This window comes from Scyliorhinus canicula, chromosome 3 (genome assembly GCF_902713615.1).
Source record: "Scyliorhinus canicula chromosome 3, sScyCan1.1, whole genome shotgun sequence".
In the NCBI taxonomy this organism is placed as follows: domain Eukaryota; kingdom Metazoa; phylum Chordata; class Chondrichthyes; order Carcharhiniformes; family Scyliorhinidae; genus Scyliorhinus; species Scyliorhinus canicula.
The window spans coordinates 260,292,169-260,316,451 of NC_052148.1; the positions used below are offsets into that span (position 1 = coordinate 260,292,169).

Consider the following 24,283-nt stretch of genomic DNA (forward strand, 5'->3'; position numbering starts at 1 on the left):
GTTTGGGTGCCATCGATGCTAATGCTATAGGTTTTTTTTCCAAAGTGGTGGAAGAAATTGAAACGCCTGAGCCCTTTTAGGTCAAGGAATGGTCAATAAATTATTCACTCTGATTGCCTTTGGCCCAGTGTTAACAGTGTACAATTGTAATAGTTGGCAATATTCGCTTCGATCAGTCAGTGCAGATTGGAATGTTGCAAACATTGTCTTAATGTGGCTGCTGTTGTACAGTGCTTGGTTTTGTATTCTCTCTGGAACATCAAACTCTGCTTACATCTGTTTCACTTTTCCCAGTTTATTCAATTGGGCCATGTTGAATTGTTTTCTACTATTTAAAGTCCTATGAGTTATTTGTTTGGATCAGTTTTAAATCCCTTCATAACTTTGACGCCCAGTTGTTGAGAACCTGGAAGTCTGAAACTTGTAAAGAAAATAATTCAATTTTCTTTACCTTTTCTCATACTGTAACTTCCTGATATTTAGGTCATCCTTGTAACTCATCTCTACGTTTTCAAAGGCAACAATAACCCTTATCTGATTTAGTGGCCAAAACTACAGGGTCTGACCAATATTTTGCCCAGCAGCACCAAGACAGCCCTTCTTCATCTTCTCTCAGTAAAAATAACTAGTTACTGTATTGACCTTGTTTTGATACAGCTAAACATATGCAACATAACTCTTGACTAGTAAATTTAATTTACAGGTTTGATGCCTTGTCATTGCCTAGACTTATTTGTATTGAGCTCAGCCAATAAGTTAGGTTGCATTGTACAAACATATAAATTAGGAGCTGGAGTAGACAATTTGGTCCCTCAAGCCTGCTCTGCCATTTGATAAAATCATGGCTGATCGGATTGTGGCTTCAACTTTACTTTCCGGACTATCCCCCTATATTTGGCTCCCTTATCAATGAATCTATCTAACTCGGCCTGAAAAATATTCAATGACCCTGCCTCCACGGTTCATTGGGGAGGAGAATTTCACAGATCACAACGGAAAATAAAATCTTTTCTCTGTCTTAAATGGGAGACACTTTATTTTTGAAACTGAGTCCTCTAGTTCTAGCCTCTTTCATAGGGTGGATGCAGAAAGGATGTTTTCCCCTTATCAAGTCCCCTCAGAATCTTGCATGTTTCAATAAAATCACCTCTCATTCTTCTGAACGCCAGTGAATACAGGCCCTGTCCAGCCTTTACTCATAAGTTAAACCTTCCATCCTCCGAATCTGTCCAGTGAACCTTCTCTTAGCTGTTTCGAATGCAGTGATATCCTTTTGTAGGAAAGGTGACCTAATGTTCAAAGTACTCCACACATGTTTTCACTAACTGTAACAAAGCTTCACTATATTGCAGCCCCCATGCAATGAACAGCATCACCTTCCTAATCGCTTTCTGCACCTGCATACTAAACATTTGTGATTAATGTACCAGGACATACAGACCCCTCTGTACCTGTGAAGCATTTGCAATAATCTTGAGCCAGAAATGCCAAAAGGATGATTCATCTTGGTCTCGTTGGGAGGTCCCCAGCACCATAGGTGCCAGTCTTCAGTCAATTTGATTCACTCCTGGTGATATCAAGAGATGGCTGAAGGCACTGGGCGCTGCAACGGCAATGGGCCCTGACAATATTCTGTTAGTAGCACTGAAGACTTGTGCTCCAGAGATTGCCGCACCCTTAGTCAAGCTGTTCCAATATAGCTACAACACTAGCATCTACCTGGCAATGTGGAAAATTGCCCAGGTATATCCTCTATAGAAAAAACAGGGCAAATACAATCTGGCCAATTACTGCCCCATCAGTCTACTCTCAGGAGTGGTGGGAGGGGTCAGCAACAGTTCTGTTAAGCGGCACTTGCAGAATTATAACCGGCGTAATGATGCTCAGTTTGGGTTCCACCAGGGTCACTTAACTCCTGATCTCATTATAGGTTCAAACATAGACAAAAGAGCTGTAGTGCAACGGTGAGGTGAGTGACTGCCCTCAACATCAAGATAGCATTTTATCAAGTATGGCATCAAGGAGCCCTAGAAAAACATGAGTCGATGGGATTCAGGGGAAACCACTCTGCTGGTTGGATTCTTACCTGGCATAAAGGAAGATGGTTGTGGTTATTGGAAGTCAATCACCTCAGTTCTAGGGCATCACTGCAAGAGTCCTAGGCACAAACATCTTCAGCTACTTCATCAATGATCCTTTTTCCATAAGGTCAGCAGTGGGGATGTTCGCCATTTGCAACTCTACAGATACTATAACAGTTCATGTCCAAATGCAGCAAGACCTGGATAATATTTGGCTTGGGCTAAAGAAGTGGCAAGTAACATTCTCACTATGCAAGAGAGAATCTAACCATTGCACCTTGATGTTCAATGACATTACCATTGCTGAATCCGCCGCTATCAGTATCCTGCGGGTTACCATTGGCCAGAAACTGAACTGGACTAACCATCTAAATAAATAGATACAAGAGGAGGTCAGCAGCTAGGAATTCTGAGTAACTCACCACCTGACTTTCCCCCAAAAAGCCTTTCCACCATCTATAAGGCACAAGTCAGGAATGTGATGGTCATGCCTGGATGAGTACCACTCCAGAAGCTCAACACCATCCAGGACACAGCAGCGACTTGATTGGCACTCCATCGACAAACATTCAGTCCCTCCACCATGGACGCACAGAGACAGCAGCATGTACCATTTACAACATGCACTGCAGGTAATCGCTGAGATTCCTCAGATAGCAATTGCAAATCCTCAATCACTACCATGTAAAGGACAGGGGCAGCAAAAAGGGGAAGACGTCCACCGGGTCAGAATTCTGGACCTCCCTTCTTAATAGCATTGTGGGTGCACTTACACCACATGAAGGCAGCCCACCGCCACCACCTCGAGAGCAATTATGGATGGGCACCAAATGCTGGGCTAGCCAGCAATGCCCGCGTCTCATGAACAAATATGAAAAGAATCTCTTAATTCTGCAATGCTCTCCATTTAAATAGACAGCTTTTCCCCACATAATTGTCTACCAAATTTTTGGAGCTTCCTGCTTTCTGTATCCCTCCTTTCTTGAATGGATGAGTTACATTCTCTATTTTCCAATCTTTCCACAATCTGGAGAATTTTGGAAAATTACAACCAATGTTTCTACAAATATATAAAACAAAAAAGAGTGGCTAAGGTAAATATTGGTCCTTTAGAGGATGAGAAGGGAGTTTTAATAATGGGAGATGAGGAAATGGCTGAGGAACTGAACAGGTTTTTTGGGTCGGTCTTCACAGTAGAAGACACAAATAACATGCCAGTGACATAGAAATTAGGCTATGACAGGTGAGGACCTTGAGAGGATTGTTATCACTAAGGAGGTAGTGATGGGCAAGCTAATGGGGCTAAAGGTAGACAAGTCTCCTGGCCCTGATGGAATGCATCCCAGAGTGCTGAAAGATGGCGAGGGAAATTGCAAATGCACTAGTGATAATTTACCAAAATTCACTAGACTCTGGGGTGGTCCCGGTGGATTGGAAATTGGCAAACGTGACACCACTGTTTGAAAAAGGAGGTAGGCAGAGAGCGGGTGATTATAGGTCAGTGAGCTTAACTTCGGTAGTAGGGAAGATGCTGGAATCGATCATCAAGGAAGAAATAGCGAGGCATCTGGATAGAAATTGTCCCATTGGGCAGATGCAGCATGGGTTCATAAAGGGCAGGTCGTGCCTAACTAATTTAGGGGAATTTTTAGAGGACATTACCAGTGTAGTAGATAACGGGGAGCCAATGGATGTGGTATATCTGGATTTCCAGAAAGCCTTTGACAAGGTGCCACACAAAAGGTTGCTGCATAAGATAAAGATGCATGGCATTAAGGGTAAAGTAGTAGCATGGATAGAGGATTGGTTAATTAATAGAAAGCAAAGAGTGCGGATTAATGGGTGTTTCTCTGGTTGGCAATCAGTAGCTAGTGGTGTCCCTCAGGGATCCGTGTTGGGCCCACAATTATTCACAATTTACATAGATGATTTGGAGTTGGGGACCAAGGGCAATGTGTCCAAGTTTACAGATGACACTAAGATGAATGGTAAAGGGAAAAGTGCAGAGGATACTGGAAGTCTGCAGAGGGATTTGGATAGGTTAAGTGAATGGGCTAGGGTCTGGCAGATGGAATACAATGTTGACAAATGTGAGGTTATCCATTTTGGTAGGAATAACAGCAAACGGGATTATTATTTAAATGATAAAATATTAAAGCATGCCGCTGTGCAGAGAGACCTGGGTGTGCAAGTGCATGAGTCACAGAAAGTTGGTTTACAGTGTTAATTCCTGGTTAATTTGCTGTCAGTCTAGATTCAATAAAATCTGAGATGGATTCGCAGGTTTCGTATCATTTAATTATAACTAACTTGCAAGGCTGACTCAATCCATAGGACTGCAGGACACACATACTGTCTTCTGCAGCATCCCAGGATAAAGAGACCCTTAAACAAAGGAACACTGGAGATATACTTCAAATTACATCAAGATTCGCATACAAACTTCCCATTGGTCATTTTACACACCTCCTGACCTGGTCATATATCCTAATTGGCTCTCTTTATCCTGGGCCCATTTTTTACCCAGCATCCTTTTCACTACTCTCTCCACGAGGCTACCATCCCCCGAGCCATGCTTTGCTCATCTCTTTGTTCTCTGTCTGTGAACACATTACCCTCAGGGTCCTACTGTCCCTCACATTCGTTTGCTCACTTCCTCAACAGGTGCAACAGGTGATTAAGAAGGCAAATAGAATTTTGTCCTTCATTGCTAGAGGGATGGAGTTTAAGACTAGGGAGGTTATGCTGCAATTGTATAAGGTGTTAGTGAGGCCACACCTGGAGTATTGTGTTCAGTTTTGGTCTCCTTACTTGAGAAAGGACGTACTGGCACTGGAGGGTGTGCAGAGGAGATTCACTAGGTTAATCCCAGAGCTGAAGGGGTTGGATTACGAGGAGAGGTTGAGTAGACTGGGACTGTACTGGTTGGAATTTAGAAGGATGAGGGGGGATCTTATAGAAACATATAAAATTATGAAGGGAATAGATGGGATAGATGCGGGCAGGTTGTTTCCACTGGCAGATGAAAGCAGAACTAGGGGGCATAGCCTCAAAATAAGGGGAAGTAGATTTAGGACTGAGTTTAGGAGGAACTTCTTCACCCAAAGGGTTGTGAATCTATGGAATTCCTTGCCCAGTGAAGCAGTTGAGGCTCTTCATTAAATGCTTTTAAGGTAAAGATAGTTTTTTGAAGAATAAAGGGATTAAGGGTTATGGTGTTCGGGCTGGAAAGTGAAGCTGAGTCCACAAAAGATAAGCCATGATCTCATTGAATGGTGGAGCAGGCTCGAGGGGCCAGATGGCCTACTCCTGCTCCTAGTTCTTATGTTCAATGCCTCTCCTATCTCTGCAGCCACTTCTTTTAAGACCCTAAGATTAAGTTCAACAGATCCTAGAGACTTATAAACCTTAAGTTTGAATAGTTTTCTCAGTACACTTTCTCCAAGTTCCTCCTTCCCTTTCACCTCTTGATTTTACAAGTATTTCTCATTATTGTTCCTCATGATTTGAACTTCCTTCACTTTGATGCCTTCAAATTTGGGAAATTTGCTTATGCTTGTTTAAAAATTATCAGTCAGTGCTAAATATACCAAGGCAGACCATTGACCTTTTTTTTTTTTTGGTCAAGTTTGAAGGGTCTGGGGTCTACTCTTAAGAAAAACTGGCCCTCATCTCTTTAGCAGTGCTGTTACTTCTGTTTGTGCCGTTTTTAGTTAATGGATTATTTTGGTTGCTTTTAACTTTCCATACAGCATATTCCACCGCTCATCTCCTTAAGCATGGACTTAAATTGGATTGTGTACTGTGCAGTACTTCCCCAAGTGGCCATTGTACACGTGTGATTGGTCTAGCTTTTCAGCACCGTACTGGCCAAATCAGCCAACTTGTGTTCAATGTCCTTGCATGGTGCCCATATTCTTCCAGCAGCTTACTGTTTTCAGGTCACTAGGTATAAGAATGATGGTCTCTCTAATTCAGAGGCACTGAGGACAACTGTAAAGTTGTAATAAAAACAGAAAAAACTGGACAATCTAAGCAGGTCTGACAGCATCTGTGGAGAGAGAAGGGAGCTCACGTTTCGAGTCTGGATGACTCTGTAAAAGCTGTACACGTGTATCTGCACATCCGCAGTAGTTTGCTTTTAGCTGCAGAGCTGGAATGCCACCCTGGCTGAGATCAGCCTAGTGCTTGCACATGTGATCTTGCTGGTGTTTGACTCACTATTTGATTTCTTTACCAACTGAGCAACCAGAGAGCTTTAAAATTAATTTTTAACTTTCACTTGTGATGTAAAAATTGCTTTTGAGTGTTTAACATACTTGAAATGTTATCTGAACTGAATGTATTTTTGCATGCATTTAACTTTAATCTTGCTTACTGTTTAAAGATACAGACTTAAAACTGTTTATCAGCAAGCTGCTCGGTGAAGAGCACGTGTGTATTGCGATCAAGACTTTTTATTAAGACTATGTAGCTGTATGATCCCTGTTACTTTCTATTCAATCAGGGTCCAATGTGCGATCTGTTATGGTCAGATCCTGATGATCGTGGCGGTTGGGGGATTTCTCCACGAGGTGCTGGATACACTTTTGGGCAAGATATTTCTGAAACATTTAACCATGCAAATGGACTCACTCTGGTGTCTCGAGCTCATCAGCTTGTAATGGAGGTATGGGAAAATGTACTTCAACTACAATTATACTGTGACTTAAATGAAGTATGGAACAACTCGACCTGTATGTCAAAGACAAGTAGGTTAACATGTTGAGACTGTTTTCACCTCCAATCTTTGGTTTTAAAGAAAGTCCTTTACAGGACCCACCTATTTCAGTGTCTAAAACCAAATGGAACTGATTTATGCCCTGTTAATTTAACTGCAGTTAACCTAGCCTTGTATCAAAAATGAAATCATAGGAATTTTTCCAAATAAGTATCAAATCAGTATTTGAAAAAGAGCATGGCTATATTTGGCTGAATAAGATTATGTTCAATAGTTTCCTTCTGAATATTCTGTTTTAGAATAAGCAAAAAGTTTGTGACACCTTATGTGGTCTCACAACAGTTACGCAGCCCTGTACAAAATTGTAGAAGCAGAATAATTAACTTGGAGTTTGATAATCAACCATGGGAGTAAAACATTCCAGACACCTTGTATTCATCCCTCAATCCGGACTGGCCACAGAGAATATGAAGATGTCCATTTTTTAAAAAGTTAAAATAGTTGGTGGTTTCATGAAACCAAGTTTAGAATCCGCTAACTTGATTAGTAATGCTCCAGAGTTAGTATTGATTTTGGGACGGTGTTACAATCTCTGTAGAGACTGGTACGTTTTTAAACCAAATCCGAACCTCCAGTTATTAACTGAAAAAAACCGCCTAACAAAAGGGGATGGGAAACTACTTCAACTGTCAAAAAAAACTATATCCTTGAACCCAAAATTCCAAACAGAACTCTCCCCATTCTGTTTTTAATTTCAACCGAGGACCCCTTTTTATTTTGCTGTTTCTTGAGTGTATTCGGATCTCCTTCAACCAAACTAATGTTTGTCTCGGCTCCCAAGGATTAACTGTTTTTTCTCCTGTTTCCTGTTATCTTCCAAAGTGAGGAGTTTCTTGTTTTTTTTAAATTATTCGTTCATGGGTGTCACATTTATTTCCAATCCCTTGAGGGGGCAGTTAAAAGTCAACCACATTGCTGTGGATCTGGAGTCACATGAAGGCCAAGTAGGACGGCAGATTTCCTTCCCTAAAGGACTTGAGTGAGTCATCATTAGACTTTTAATTCCAGATTTTAATTGAATTCCCACCTCAGCATCTGCAGTGGCGGGATTTAAAACTGGGTCATGTAGGAGCATTTTCACGGACTGAGTATTGAGCTAGCTTTTACGTGGGGTTCCTCCCTCTTAGTTACAGTTCAGCTAAACACAAAGACCTGCGGACACATTAACTCTGGTTAAGACAGCTTTATTTTCAAAGCTTGGTCAACGTACGAGGAAGAGTGATTTGGGTAAATGCCACAACCATTCTGCTTTACGCTGGTTCAGGTGCAACAGTAATACAATTTTCCAAAAATCAATAGCCCCACCAATTGGACTCGAACCAATCCTTGGAGCTCTCAATTTTACCTTGGCCAATGAAGTTTACTTTTGGCAGCATGGTGACTGTGTGATTTAACCCCATCCTGTCATCTGTTGTTTTCCAAGACTCTTGTATCCGTTATGTCTTGTTCTCCCCTGTTCCCATGTTGCTTATCTCAGCCAGTTCCTGCCTATCTCATTGTTTGTCTGGGTGCAGGATGTTGAAGCTGGTTCTTCTGTGTACCATGGATTGTCTGAGACAGGATGTTGGGGCTACTGAGAAGAACGGCTTATTGAGCTGGCTATATTATTCATGACTGCATTATTTCGGTTTGATTCTGTTTGTCTTAAAAGCATGGGCAAGTTAGCTAGTTTAAATCCCATCATGCACTGCGGCCATTGCTTGTTACTGCTAAGTTTGAAAAAAATACATGTTTAATGGCTAATAATTACTGGGTATATTGTCTATGATTCGATGTAGAACTATTCTAGTGTTAGTCTTAAGGGGTCTCATCTCGGGACCCCCTTTTCAGGTCATACCAGAGCATTTCTCTGGGTCTCTGGTTTACTAGTCCAGTGACAATACCACTATGCCACTGCCTCCCTCTAGCATTCATTGAATCATAGAATTTACAGTGCAAAAGGAGGCCATTTAGCCCATTGAGTCTGCACCGGCCCTTGGGACCCTACTTAATCCCACGCCTCCACCCTATCCCCGTAACCCAGTGACCCCCACCTAACCTCTTTGGACACTAAGGGCAATTTAGCATGGCCAAACCACCTAACCTGCAAATCTTTGGACTGTGGGAGAACCTGGAGGAAACCCACGCAGACACGGGGAGAACGTGCAGATTCAGCACAGACAGTGACCGAAGCTGGGAATCGAACCTGGGACCCTGTAGCTGTGAAGCAACTGTGCTAACATGCTGTCCTCGGATTCAGCTAGTTGAATCCTCCAGCCCTACTTCACCATATGAATCCGGATTTCCCCAACTAAGTGTGTCATTCGCATCTTTGTGTGATGGCTCCAAATCAGAAACACCCCTGGTTCTTGATGGCCCTCTGCCACTTGTTCTGGCAGTTGGTAGATTCTCTCTCTTATATTAAAACAACAACAATAAAACTTCCTAACCCCTACAGCCTTCTCCATGGTAAGTGACACAAGTCCTGTCCCAAATAGAAATGGAAATGAATTATCTTTAAACCTGTCTTTTGATATGAAAAATATAAAAAGAAACTTTAAAACCTTTTTGTTTAGCAGGTTCCTTCACACCTTTCTTTGATCTGCCAAAATTACGTGAATAATCTAACCCCCACCCAGTTTACACCTTGACTTTCTCCTGAGATGCCTACACATAGCCTGTCTCCTCGAGGGATTTTCAGAGAGGTCACTATGATCCTAGATATTGATATCCCTCTAAGCCATCTCGGCAATGCAATACGGTTTCCTCTTTGATCTATTAGTCCAGGCCTACCTGATTCAGACCAAGCATTCACACATTTATCCTGCATTTAAAAATTACAATTTCGAAAGTAAAAAGAAATCCTATAATATATTATAACAAAGAGGCTTATTTCACGAGGCAGCAGAACCAGATGCCATGATTGAACAGTGTGGGTTCTTCATGGACTGTATAAGCCACTGTGTCTTAATACTGATTCTGCTGTTAACCAATTATCAAATCTAGTTGTGAATTTGTTTAATTTAAACCATGGAGAAAAGCAGTTGAGTGGTTGTATGAAAAATTAGAAAACCAACTAAATCAGTTGGGGCCGTGGGCTCAGTAGAGATTAGTAAAGTTTCCAGAACACTTAATGGAGCAGAGAGAATAGAAAGTGGCACAGTGTTTAGCACTGTTGCTTCACAGCTCCAGGGTCCCAGGTTCAATTCCAGGCTTGGGTCACTGTCTGTGCGGAGTCTGCACGTTCTCCCCATGTCTGCGAGGGTTTCCTCCGGGTGCTCCGGTTTCCTCCCACAGTCCAAAGATGTGCAGGTTAGGTGGATTGGCCATGCTAAATTGCCCTTGGTGTCCAAAAAGGTTAGGTGGGGTTACGGGGATAGGGTGAAGGTGTGGGCTTAAGTCGGGTGCCCTTTCCAAGGGCTGGTGCACACCCGATGGGCCGAATGGCCTCCTTCTGCACTGTAAATTCTATGATCTCTATGAATTCAACTTCAGGCACAGCAAAAAAGGGGACAACTATGAGAGGGTGGGGTCAAGGCAGGACTGAGGGTGTTGTACCTAAAGATGCGCAGTATACAAAATGAGGTAAATTAGCTTGTTGTGCACATTGAAATTGGTGGGTACGATGGTGTACGCATCACAGATGTGGCTGCAAGGGGATCAGGGCTGGGATCTAAATATCCAAGGATATGTGTCCTATTGAAAGGACATGCTGGAGGGTGGCATGTGGCACAGTGGATAGCACTGGGACTGCGGCACTGAGGACCCAGGTTCGAATCCTGGCCCTGTCCATGTGGAATTTGCACATTCTCCCCATGTCTGCGTGGGTTTCACCCCCACAACCCAAAGATGTGCAGGTTAGGTGGATTGGCCACACTAAATTGCCCCTTAATTGGAAAAAAATAATAATTGGGTACTCTAAAATTCAAAAAAAAAGAAAGGAAATGGCCAGTGGGCAGAGGAGCGGGGTTGCACTGTTGGTAAGAAATTAACTTAAATCGAAATGATCGGCAGAGGCTTGGAGGGCTGATGGGCCTGTTCCTGTGCTGTACGTTTCTTTGTTAGCAAGAAGCGATATCGGATCAGAACGCATAGAATCTGTGTGGGTAGAATTGAGGATTCGCAGAGGAAAAAAGACCCTGATGGGAGTTACGTACAGGCCCCTTAGCAGTAGTCAGGATGTGGGGCAGGAAATATATCAGGAGATCAGAAAGGCAGATAAGAAAGGCAATATTACAATAATCATGGGGGATTTCAATATGCAGGTGGACTGGGAAAATCAGGTTGGTAGTATTTGCCAAGAAAAGGAATTTATGGAATTTTCTTTTAGAGCACCTATAGTAGAGCCCACTTGGGCACAAGAAACTCTGGATTTGGTGATGTGTAATGAGGCAGACTTGATTCGGGAACTTAAGGTGAAAGAACCCCTAGGGAGCAGTGACCACAATATAATAGAGTTTGAGAGGGAGTAGCTGGAATCCGATATAACGGTTTTATAATTAAATAAAAGTAAGTGCACAGACATTGGGGAGGAGCTGGCCGGAGTTGATTCGAAGGGGAGCCTAGCACGTAAGACAGTTGAACAGTAATGGCAGGAAGTTCTTTGGGGTGGTCATTTGGGCGGTGTTCGATCCCAGGTCACTGTCCGTGCGGAGTTTGCACATTCTCCCTGTGTCTCCCCGTAGCACCCCTACAACCCAAAGATGTGCAGGGTAGGTGAATTGGGCATGCTAAATTGTCCCTTAATTGGGGGAAAAAAAGAATTGGGTATTCTAAATGTATTTTTTTTTAAAAGCAATGAGGGATGCAAAGATGAAATATGAGTGATGAATTGTACTCCGCCATAAATAACAGTGAAACAGAATACCTGGAGGCCTTGTTCAATGTGGCTGGGGACTTCAACCAGGCCAACCTCGAGAGTATACTGCCGAAATTCCACCAACACATCTGTCCCACCAGGGGCCCCAACATCCTTGATCACTGCCACACAAACATCAGTCCTTTTAGGACTGAGGTGAGGAGAATATTTTGCTTCCTGTCCCTTAGCCAGCTTTCTATCCCACCATAAGACATTACCCATTCCACTTTCCTCCCACATGTCCCAAGACGTGCTGTTAGGTAATTTGGATATTCTGAATTCTCCCTCTGTGTACCCGAACAGGTGCCAGAATGTGGCGACTAGGAGCTTTTCACAGTAACTTCATTGCAGTGTTAATGTAAGCCTACTTGTGACAATAAAGATTATTATTATTATTAGGGAATTAAATTTTATCTCCAAATTTGCAGATGATACAAAGTTGGATGGGAAATGTGAGTTGTAAGGAGGATGCAGAGATGCTTCAGTGGGATTTGGACAGGGCTGAGTGAGTGGGCACACGTATGACAAATGCAGTATAATTTGAATGAATGTGAAGTTATCTGCTTTGGTAGCAAAAATAAGAAGGCAGATTATTATTTGAATGGGTGTAAATTGAGAGAGGTGGTTACTCAGCGAGACCTTGGTGTCCTTGTGCAACAATCGCTGAAAGTAAGTGGCAAGGTCCAGCAGGCAAATGGTATGTTGGCCTTCATAGTGAGAGGATTTGAATATCAGGATGGATTACTGCAATTGTATAGGGCATTGGAGGGCACACCTGGAGCATTGTGTGCAGTATCTGAGGAATGATTTTCTTGCTGTGGAGGGAGTGCAAAAAAAGGTATACCAGGTTGATTCCTGAGATGGCAGGACTGTCATATGAGGAAAGATTAATCGGTTACGATTATATTCTTTGGAGTTTAGAAGAGTGAGGTCTCATAGAAACTGAGAGAATTCAGACAGGATGAGACAGGTGTAGATTCAGAAAGAATGTTCCTGATGGTGGGGGTGCCCAGAGCTAGGGGTCATAGTTTGAGGATAAGGGGTAAACCTTTTAGGAGTGAGGTGAGGAGAAATTTCTTCACCCAGAGAGTGATAAACCTGTGGGAATCACTACCACAAAAAGTAGTTGAGCCCAAAACATTGTGTAATTTCAAGAAGGAATTAGATATAGCTCTTGGGGCTAAAGCTATGGGGTCGGGGGGGGGGGGGGGGGGGGGGGGGGGGGGGGGGGGGGGGGGGGGGGGGGGGGGCGCGGTGGTGGGGGGGAGAGAGCGGAGATGGGATCAGGGTATTGAGCTTGATAATCAGCCACAAATGGTGGAGCATGCTTGAAGAGACAAATGGCCTCCTTCTATTTTCTATGTATACACATAACTCTTAATATGTTTGTCAAACTAAGTTATCATGGGACTCTTAACGATCTACTAATTAACTCTGTAACTGAAAAGCTTTAGTGTGATGACCCTGAGCATTTAATGGGGGATTTTATTGTATCAATTTCTATGAGGAGTAATGATGTTACCTCCTTGCAAGATGTTAAAGATCTTCCAATTGTTTTATCCCAGGGGTACAACTGGTGCCATGATCGAAATGTGGTAACGATATTCAGTGCTCCAAATTATTGTTATCGCTGTGGTAACCAAGCTGCTATTATGGAGCTAGATGACACACTGAAGTATTCCTTGTAAGTATAATGGAATTTACGTTTTAGGATATTATAACATTGTTTCAGATTGTGCCATTATTATTTTTATAATGTTCAGCAAAAGGCAAAATATTGTTTGGGTTGCAGATTCAGCTCCCCAAAAGATTCAGTAGCCCAACTGCTATCCATTTCTTTTAAAGTTTTGATGGCTACCTTTTACTAGTTTGGAGTTCCCCCTGCAGGGGGCTTCCTGCAGTACCTTGTCCTAGGTGCTGGATAGGGTGCTCTGGCTGATCTTTGACTTCTGTAGTTTCAGGATACTGAAGCAAAGTGGTTCATCTATTCTGCTTCTCCAGCGCAAATCAGCAATCTGGTGTAATTTCCTTAATAATGTTTGAGTAACTGCTTCTTTCAAATGTTTGTGAATGTTTTTAATGTATCTTTGTCACAAGACTTGAAATCTTGTGAAGGGAAACCAATCCGTTGTCTAATTTAGTGTTTTAAAAAAAATATATTTTTATTCTCCTTTTTCACAATGTTTCTCCCGAATTTACACCCACCAGCAATAAGCAACAACAAATATATCAAACCCCATAACAATAACAACGATCCCATCCTCCCACCAACCCCCAAACATTAGCCCGCATGTTAACATAAACAAATGTCAAAAAAGGAATCCGGGATTACCCATAGCCATCTTTAATATACACACCCATCCCACCCCAACTAATGTTCGATGTTATCCAGTTCTTGAAAGTGCATAATAAATAGTGCCCATCACAGTGGTTAGCATTGCTGCCTACGGCGCTGAGGACCTGGGTTCGAATCCCGGCCCTGGGTCACTGTCCGTGTGGAGTTTGCACATTCTCCCTGTGTTTGCGTGGGTTTCACCCCCACAACCCAAAAGATGTGCAGGGTGGGTGGATTGGCCACGCTAAATTGCCCCTTAATTGGAAAAAATAATTGGGTACTCTAAATTTAAAAAAATAAATAAATAAATAGTGCCCATGACTTGTAGAACCCCTCTGAGCTTCCCCTCAGTTCGAACTTAACCTTCTCAAGGGTCAAGTATTCCAATAGGTCCCCCCGCCACGCCAGGGCACAGGGTGGAGAGGCTGCTCTCCATCCCAGCAGGATCTGCCTTCGGGCGATCAACGAGGCGAAGGCTATAATATCTGCCTCTGCACCCGTTTCCAACCCTGGCTGATCCGACACCCCGAATATGGCCTCCCGGGGACCCGGGTCCAGCTTCACATGCACCACCTTGGAAATTACCCTAAACACCCCCTTCCAGTACTCCCCTAGCTTTGGACAGGACCAAAACATGAACGTGATAGGCCGCCCCCCCCCCCCCCCCCCCCCCCCCGCAACGTTCACACACATCTTCTACCCCTTCAAAGAATCGGCTCATTCTCACCCTCGTGAGGTGTGCTCTGTACACCACCTACAGCTGTATCAGCCCCAACCTTGCACATGAGGTGGAGGCATTCACTCTCTGGAGCACCTCACACCAGACCCCCTCCTCTATAACCTCTCCCAGCTCTTCCTCCCACTTTGCTTTGATCCCCTCCAGTGGTGCCTTATCCTTTTCTAACATAGCTCCGTACACCGCTGACACTGCCCCCTTTTCCAGTTCTCTCGCCGTCAGCACCACCTCCAGCAATGTGGATGCCAGTTCCTCCCGGGAAGTTCTGTATCTCCTTCCTGGCAAAGTCCCGAACCTGCATGTATCTAAACACTTTTCTCCCTGCTCCAGCCCATACTTCGCTTCCAGCTCCCTCAATCCTGCAAATCGACCCCGAAGAAACAAATCTTTTAGCGTCTTAATCCCCTTCTCTTCCCATTTCTGAAAGCTTCCATCCCACCTCCCTGGCTCAAATCTGTGGTTCTCCCGAATCGGCATTCCCTTGACCCTGCCCCCAACCCGAAGTGTTGGCGAAACTGCCTCCAGATTTTCAATGAAGCTATTATTATCGGACTCCGAGTATTTCCCCAGAGCTATCGGGAGCAGCGCTGTTGCTAATGCTTTCAGTCCCGACCTTCTGCACAAACTCTCCTCCATTCTGACCCACTGGGAATCAACCCCTCTGACCCAGCTCCACACCTTCTCCACATTCGCCGCCCAGTAGTAGTACATCAGGTTCGGGAGACCCAAACCCCCTGCCTGCCTTCCCCTCTGTAGCAGCACCTTCCTCACTCTGGCCACCTTCCCTCCCCATATGAACGAGTTAATCCTGCCCTCAATCTCCCTAAAAATAGACTTTGGCATGAAAATCGGTAGGCATTGAAAAATAAACAGAAATCGTGGCAACACATTCATTTTAACCGCCTGTACCCGACCCGCCAGTGACTGAGGGAGACCATCCCACCTTGCCAGATCGGCTTTCACTCTCCCCACGAAACTAGTGATGTATCTGCGAAGCCTTCCCCACTCCCGGGCAACCTGCACACCCAAATACCTAAAGTGAGTCCCTGTCCTATGGAATGGCAGCACCCCCACCCCCGGCCGAGACACCACAAAATACTCTCTTGTCCAGGTTAAGCTTGTATCCCGAGAAAGACCCAAATACCCGCAGTAACTCCAATATTCCTCCTATCGACGCACTCGGTTCCGACACATACAGCAGCAAGTCGTCGGCATATAAGGATACCCTATGCTCTATTCCCCCCACCCCAGCACTATTCCTTTCCATGCTCCCGAATTTCTTAATGCGATGGCCAACGGCTCAATCGCGAGTGCAAACAGCGGGGGGGGGGGGGGGGGGGGGGGGGGCATAGGACATCCCTGCCTCGTCCCACGGTGGAGAGAGAAGTATCTCGAACTGATATTGTTCGTGCGGACACTCTCCTTCGGCTCCTTATATAATAGCTTTACCCAGTTGACAAATCTTGGTCCAATCCCAAACCGCTCCAGCACTGCCATCAGGTACCCCCATTCTACCCGATCAAATGCCTTCTCGGCATCCAATGCCACAACCACCTCTGTTTCCTTCCCTTCCACCGGTGCCATAATGACGTTCAAAACCCTCCTAATATTCGAAAACAGCTGCCTCCCTTTCACGAACCCTGTCTGATCCTCATCTATCATCTTCGGGAGGCACTCCAGCCTACCCGCCAGTACCTTTGCCAATATCTTTGCGTCCACATTAAGAAGTGACATGGGCCTATACGACCCACACTCCATCGGATCCTTATCCTTTTTAAGCAACAGTGAAATCGATGGCTGCCCCAAGGTTTGCGGCAGCACTCCCTTCCCTATCGCCTCTTCAAATATCCCCACCATCAGGGTTGCCAACTTATCCTTACATTTTTTATAATATTCCACCGGAAACCCATCCGGCCCTGCCACCTTCCCCGACTGCATCCTCCCAATCGCATCTTTTATCTCCTGCTCCAGTATTGCTCCTTCTAATGTAGCCCTGTCCCCTTCCCCTAGCCTCAGGTACTCCAACCCATCTAGAAATTCCAGCATCTCACGGTCTCCCCCGGGTGGCTCTGGCCTGTACAACCTCTCGTAAAACTCCTCAAAAACCTTGTTAATCAGCTCCAGAGCCACCACCAACTTCCCGGCCCTATCCCTTATCTGAAGAATTTCTCTTGCCGCTGCCTCCCTCCGGAGCTGACCTGCTAACATAACCTTATCTCCATGTTCATAAACTGCACCCCTTGCTCGTCTCAGTTGGGCCACCGCCTTCCTGGTGGATAGTCGGTCGAAGCTCGCCTGTAGTTCCTTCCACTTTTCCAGCTTCGCTGGGTCCCCATCCTCTGCATAACTCCTATCTACCTCCAACATCTCATCTATTACCCTGTGCCACTCCAACCTCTCCTCTTTGTCCACCCTGGCCTTGAACGAAATTACCTCACCCCTCACCATCGCCATTAGAGTCTCCCAGACGACTGTCTTCGACACCTCACCCGTACAACTGAATCTTACATATTCCTTAATTACCTTTTCAATTTTCTCACAGAATACTTGGTTCCCCAAAAGCCCACATCCAGTTTCCACCCTGGCCTCTGCGCTGCCCCCCCCCTCTCCAGCACCATATCCACCCAATGTGGAGCGTGATCTGACACAGCAAATGCAGAGTATTCCGGCCCCTTGACTCCAGCCAGCAAAGCCTTTCCCACCACAAAAAAGTCGATCCGCGAGTATACCTTATGGACTGTTGAGAAAAATACACTTACCAGCGCCACTAATCTCCCCTCCAGCACCCCTGCCACAATCACATATCTACTCCCTGATCTGCCATCACCTTCTCCATCTGGAAGCGTACCTTTATGCTGACCAGCACCGCTACCCCTCGAGCCCTTCCGTCAAATCCAGAGTGAAACACTTGGCTAACCCAGCCCTTTTAAGTCTCACCTGGTCCTTCACCCTCAAGTGAGTCTCCTGCAGCATTGCCACATCGGTTTTCAAACTTGTAAGATGCGCAAGCACTCTTGACCGGACCTCCTAGCCCTCTCGGATTCCACGTGACTATCCTTACTGGGGGTCTCTCTTCCCCCCCCCCCCCCCCCCCCCCCCCCTCCCCCCACCCCCCCACCTTTCTTATCCACCATCATCATACCCCCGGGCCCTGCCCCATAAACCTGCCCCGCCCCTTTCCATTGTTAACATCGAACCCCCCCCCCCCCCCCCCCCCCCCCCCCCCACATGTCCTCCTGAAACAACATGTCTAATTTAGGGTTAGGGCAATTTGTAAATATATTATAAGCCATAGGAGCAGAAATAAGCTGTTCGGCCCATCGAGTCTTCTCCGCCATTCAATCATGGCTGATGTGTTTCTCATCCCCATTCTCCTGCCTTCTCCCCGTAACCCCTGATCTCCCTATTAATCAAGAACCTATCTATGTCTTAAATACACTCAGTGGTTTGGTCTGCACTGCCTTTTGTGGCAAAGAATTCCACAGACTCGCCACCCTTTGGCTGAAGTACAAAGAACAATACAGCACAAGAACAGTCCCTTCGGCCCTCCAAGCACGCGTCGACCATGGTACCTGTGTAAACTAAAACCGTATGCACTTAAGGAGTCCGTACCCTGCCATTCCCACCGTATTCATATATTTGTCTAGATGCCCCTTAAATGCCAGTATCATACCTGCTCCCACCACCTCCCCAGGCAGCGGGTTCCATATATTTACCACCCTCTGTGTATAAAAAAAAAACACTTGCCTCGCACATCTGTTCTAAACTTTCCCCACGCACTTTAAACCTATGTCCCCTAGTGCTTAACTCTCTACCACCAGGAAAGAGCATCTGACTATCCAATCTGTCCATGCCGCTCATAATCTTGTCGACCTCTATCAGGTTCCAGTGAGAATGGACTGAGTTTATCTAACCTCTCCTCAGCTAATGCCCTCCATATCAGGCAAAATCCTAGTAAACGGCTTCGATACACTCTCCAAAACATCCACATCCTTCTGGTGGTGTGGCGACCAGAATTGTACATAATATTCCAAATGAGGCCTAACTAAGGGCCTGTACAGCTGCAACATGACTTGCCAATTTTTATATTCGTTGCCCTGTCCGATGAAGGCCAGCATGCCCGTATTCCTTCTTGGCCACTTTATCCACATGCATTGCTATTTCAGAGATTGGTGTGCATGCATGCCCAGATCTCTGCCTGTCAATACTCGCAAGAGTTCTACCATTTACTATGTAATTCCTACAGGCATTGGACCAGGGGCTAGTTTAGCTCACTCAGCTAAATCGCTGGCTTTTAAAGCAGACCAAGCAGGCCAGCAGCACGGTTCGATTCCCGTACCAGCCTTCCAGGACAGGCGCCGGAATGTGGCGACTAGGGGCTTTTCACGGTAACTTCATTGAAGCCTACTCGTGACAATAAGTGATTTTCATTTCATTTTCCTTCCAAATTACATTACCTCACATGTGTCTGGATTAAACTCCATCTGCCATTTCTCTGCCCAAGACTCCAACCAGTTTATATCTTGCTGTATCCTCTGACAATCCTCTTCACTATCCGCAACTCCACCAATTTTTGTATCATCAGCGAAATTTCTCCTCATCTCAGTTTTAAAGACCCTTCAGTCTGAGGCTGTGCCATCGGGTTCTAGTTTTTCCTACTAGTGGAAACATCTTCACCACGCGCACTTTATCTAAGCTGCTCTGTATCCTGTAAGTTTCAATAAGCTACTTGAAAGGGCTTGAGTTAACAACCTCATCATGCCAAATTTGATGTTGCAACAAGGCTGTTGCGAGACGTTGCAATCTGGATCTTGCCTGTGCTGGACTTGATCCAGATCTGCATATTTAAGTGAGCCATTCAGCTCATTTAAATATGCAAGCGCTGGATTCTCTGCGCTCCCTGGGGCCAATGGCCTCCCCGGCGAAACCTCAACCGGGCACCGTTCACTACTGGGAGGGGTGGGGGGTGTCTTAAAAGGGGAATTGGGGAGGCCTGAAAGGGGAGGGAGCCCTCAGCGACACCATAGGGTGTCCTCGCTAATTTTCAGTTTTCATTTAAACTAGCATGTGAAACATTAAGTAACTTTTCAAGATGGGCAAAAGCACTTCAGAAGAGCAGCAGGTGTTTGCTGATATGAGCTCCTGCTTAAATTTTCATTGTGTTTTTTTTAAGTGGCTACCTTTTTAGTATTATAAAGCCTCTTTGACGCAAAACAGTAAATTTGTATCTTGATGGCTCTTCATGTGTGAAGGGATGTACCTTCATGCCTCCTTGGTTCATGTATTAAGTGCAACTCCTTTCCCCTCAGCCTCCAGTTTGATCCAGCGCCTCGGCGTGGGGAGCCTCATGTCACCCGCCGTACTCCAGACTACTTCCTGTAAACAGTTCTTAATTCTACACTACAACCACGCCAGCAGGTCACCTGCTACAGAAAAAGCAACAATAATTTAAATGTTTTTCTAAAATTACTTCTGTTTGTCACAACTTAATAGCATTAACACGGACCAAATGTGCCATACTGAAGGCAGTCCTATGCCTGGAGCATTGAGCACAATTTAACAGTGGTTACTATCTTTTTGTTTTGTTTCAGTATGGAAAATATGGTATTCAATCCCCAACAGTCAGATTTTGTCTGCTGTTACGTCACTTTGTTTTGCCCAGAGACTGTGAAATATTGATGTACAAATACTATAATAAACAGGTCCAAATGCAACAGTCATGACATTTTTAGTTGTAGTTTTAACAGGCATGTATTGCTTTCCCGTCCTTTTTTTGTTTTCAGTAAGAGGCACACAAAACTTGTTCTGAATGTATGCTACGAACAATTGAAGGGGACTCGTAATGCCCCTTCTGGAGTGTTCGAGAAAATGTCCCTTTTCAATGTTTGAATCACTGTTCTGTGTTACTGTACTTTTTTCTGTATATATTTGACATAAAAGTGCTTGCGACTTAACTTGGTGTATTTGAACAATAAACTACTTCAAATAATCAGTCACTGAGTTTCCGTAAGATAATTTAGATTATTAAATGAAAAGTAGTAGTTTATCTTCAGTTGAACTTAAATCACAGTTATGAGCAAATATGGGCAAACATCCTGAAGTCTTGTTTAATTTTTTCACTTCGATTTTCTTCTTCCTCTAATAAAATACAAAACTTGAATCTTGGACTGGTTAGTGTGGTCTCATCCATTCTTTCCCACATTTTACACCTTGATATCTGCAATCAGTTTTTAAAAATCATAGGCTGATTCCAAAACATCTCGAATCGTTTGTATTGCTGCTCTTTTCAAACTTGAGGATTTCTGTAATGGGAATCATTGTTATTGGGTGTTCTGTTGTGAAATTTATCACTGTCTGACCTATTTACAGAAACACTTCAACTTTATTGATTCCATCAAAAGTAGTATAAACGGTGATTCTGTGATTGTGTCTCCTGGGTGGTCAAAAACTGCATCAGCAGTCAAATTGATTAATCAGGTTTGATTCAGTGTTTAAATGCAAGAAGCAACTTTTCCAAAGTTAAAGTTGCACAATGGCACACTATTCGGAATTTACTGTAATTCATATTTCTCGTTAAAATGTTTGTCTCCAAACGGAGACAATGTTAGAAACACCATAGCTTAAAAGGGTTAAATTATGAGGCATCAACTTGAGGGACAAATTAATAGATGTTCAACAGAGTAGATTCAGTAAAACCTAGAGTCCACACCAAGAAGGCACAATCTTGAAAATCGTAGAAGAACGCTGGAGGAACTCGATGCTGGCAGGTCTGAGGAGAGAAACATAGCTAACAATCTTGAGTCACTGAGCTCCAGAGCACAGAAAAGGCCCTTGACCTATCATATCTATGCCAGTCAAAAACAACCACTAGATATTCTAATCCAGTTTTTGAGTCATGGATGTCTGAACCTTGAACTGAAATATAAATATTGTTTTTCAGCTCCGATAAAGAGTCCATGACTGAACAATAACTTTTTCTCACCTGATACATCTTGTGTTTTTCCAGTGTCCTCTGTTCTTGTTCCTGATGCAGTGTTTTGCTTATATTAATGTATTTCTGCTTTAGCTTCACTGAAGCAATAATTATCTTTATTAGTGTCATAAGTAGGCTTACATTAACACTGCAATGAAGTTACTGTGAAAGCCCCGAGTCGCCACACTCCGGTGCCTGTTCGGGTCAGAATGTCCAACTCGCTTAACATGCATGTCTTTCGGGAATTGTGGGAGGAAACCAGAACGCCCGGAGGAAACTCACGCAGACACGGAGAGAACGCACAGAAAGTGCAGTGAAATAACCAAGCTTACCACTGTGTTACTGTGTAGCCCAAGGCAAGGCAACTGAGGTGCTTTTTAAAATAATGTTCAAACTCTTGAACAATTGACCCCAGGGCAGGTGATTGCATGGATGTGGAGAGAGATTACAATACAAAGGTTTAACCTATCTAATCTTGTATGATTATTCTGGCTCTTGTGTGACTCAATGGGCAAGTAATGAGAGAGATTGAGGAAATATTGTTTCACACACATGCTTGTTAGAACTTGGATCACTGCTACAGCGAGTGGTTTCAAATTTGAGAAAATTTCACATTTATAAGCAGAGGAAGATGGAAACTGGGAAAAGTATAACACTTGAGTTTAGTTTTGGATAAGCTTCAGCGAACAGCCAACATAGGTGTTACTGGTCTCAGTGCGGTAACCTATTGCCCAGGAGCGGATACTGGAAAGGTCCCTCAACTGGGAAATCTTAGCCTTGATGTTTAGATGTACTGAAGAACCTGGCCACTTACCAGGCAGAATCAACATGATAGCAATGTCAAAAACGGAAAAGTTATAAAAATAATTTTACAATATAAAGAATTAGGCATGACAGTCCCCACCATGGTCCTGTCTGTTAGATTTCAACTTGGGCAGCACAGTGGGTTAGCACTTCTGCCTCACAGAGCCAGGGCCCCGCGTTCAATTCCAGCCTTGGGTGACTGTCGGTGCGGAGTTTCTATGTTCTCCTTGTGTCCTCATGGATTTCCAGTAGGTGCTTCAGTTTCCTCCCGCAGTCCATTGATGTGCAGGTTAGGTGGATTGGCTATGCTAAATTGTCCCTCAGTGTCAAAACATTTGGGAGGTTAAAGTGGGGGCATGGACGTGGGTGGAGTGCTCTTTCAGAGGGTTAATCCAGGGTTGATGGGCAAATGGCCTCATTCTATATTGTTATGCTATTTATTTATCCATTAACTCGTGTAAAATTCCCAGTAGTGAGTGGGGCCAGTCAATCAATAATGTCTGGTGTGCGTGCATTCAACCTTGAAGCCAGTTACACCAATGCAAAATTGGAAGCATAACTTGACTTGGTTTGTTAAGCATTCCTGGCCGGAACATGCGAGATGTGAACATAACCACAAATGAGGCTTGAACAGCAATTAATTGAATGTGATTGAAGCATTGAAGAATGTGGTCTCGCAAGGCTGTTTCCCCCCCCCCCCCCAGCACCTGCATCTCAATCAGCATCTGGAGTTGGGTGGAGTTTGTCCAACCCTTGATCCTATCCTTGTGGTCAATAGTCCACACTATCACTTGAGGGATCCAATTACAAACTAAAGATGAACTGGTGGTGACCATATTTAAAATGGGACCTTATTTTGGCCTGAGCAGATAAAAGCTCCCTTCAACTCTCAAAATTCAAAAGGCTCACGGGCATTCTGGATTGTAAACCATGCCATTGCTTGTAAATGTCCTTTTCTGTTTACATCATGCTCTGTCTGAGAGCCTCTTTGGCTGCACCCCACTCTTCAGGCACCCCCCCCCCCCCCCACCCCCGCACAGGAAACTTGGCTGTTTAATTACTGAGGTGTCCAGACCTGATCAGATGAAGCCTGTTAGTCACTGTTGTAATGTAGGAAACTAAACATCAAAATGTGCTACATTGGCTTCAAAATATTTGGAGCACCTGGAAGTTGTGAAATTATCTATATAAATGCAAGTTTCTAATACCGTTACGTATCTCCTATACCATCAAAGAATCTCCAGTGAGATCTTATGTAAAACTTGGGCTTGCTGCTTTATAGGTTCTTCATAAGTGCAAACCAAGATCAAGGAGCCAACAATACTGTGCGGATTTCTGATCTCCATATTACAAACCTATATCAAAGCATTGATGAAGATGCAAACAAGAATTTTTAAAAATAAATTTGGAGTACCCAATTCATTTTCCAATTCAGGGACAATTTAGCATAGCCAATCCACCTACCCTGCACATCTTTGGATTGTGGGGGCGAAACCCACGCAAACACTGGAAGAATGTGCTAACTCCACACGGACAGTGACCCAGAGCCAGGATCGAATCAGGGACCTTGGCGCCGTGAGGCAGCAATGCTAACCACTGCACCACCATGCTGCCCAGGTGCAAACGATCTACAAGGCTGTTGACTGAACTGACAGAACTTAAAACTGGGAAAGATCAAACATGCTGGTTGTCTTTTCCTAGAAAATAGAAGATTGTGTCTGGTTGATTTTGGGATAA

The 24,283-nt window shown here is 44.3% G+C and overlaps 1 protein-coding gene across 2 annotated transcripts in view; it reads left to right on the forward strand.

Moving 5' to 3' along the window:
- Positions 1 to 20,934, forward strand: part of ppp2cb (protein phosphatase 2, catalytic subunit, beta isozyme) — a 44,648-nt gene extending 23,714 nt beyond the window's left edge. For both annotated transcript variants that reach the window (XM_038792684.1, XM_038792685.1), the window contains exons 5-7: positions 6,589 to 6,750; positions 13,264 to 13,382; positions 20,079 to 20,934. In XM_038792684.1, the coding sequence (XP_038648612.1) occupies positions 6,589 to 6,750; positions 13,264 to 13,382; positions 20,079 to 20,151 (354 nt within the window). In that variant the 3' untranslated portion in view covers positions 20,152 to 20,934. The remainder of the gene's footprint in view (positions 1 to 6,588; positions 6,751 to 13,263; positions 13,383 to 20,078) is intronic.
- Positions 20,935 to 24,283: the final 3,349 nt, after the last annotated feature.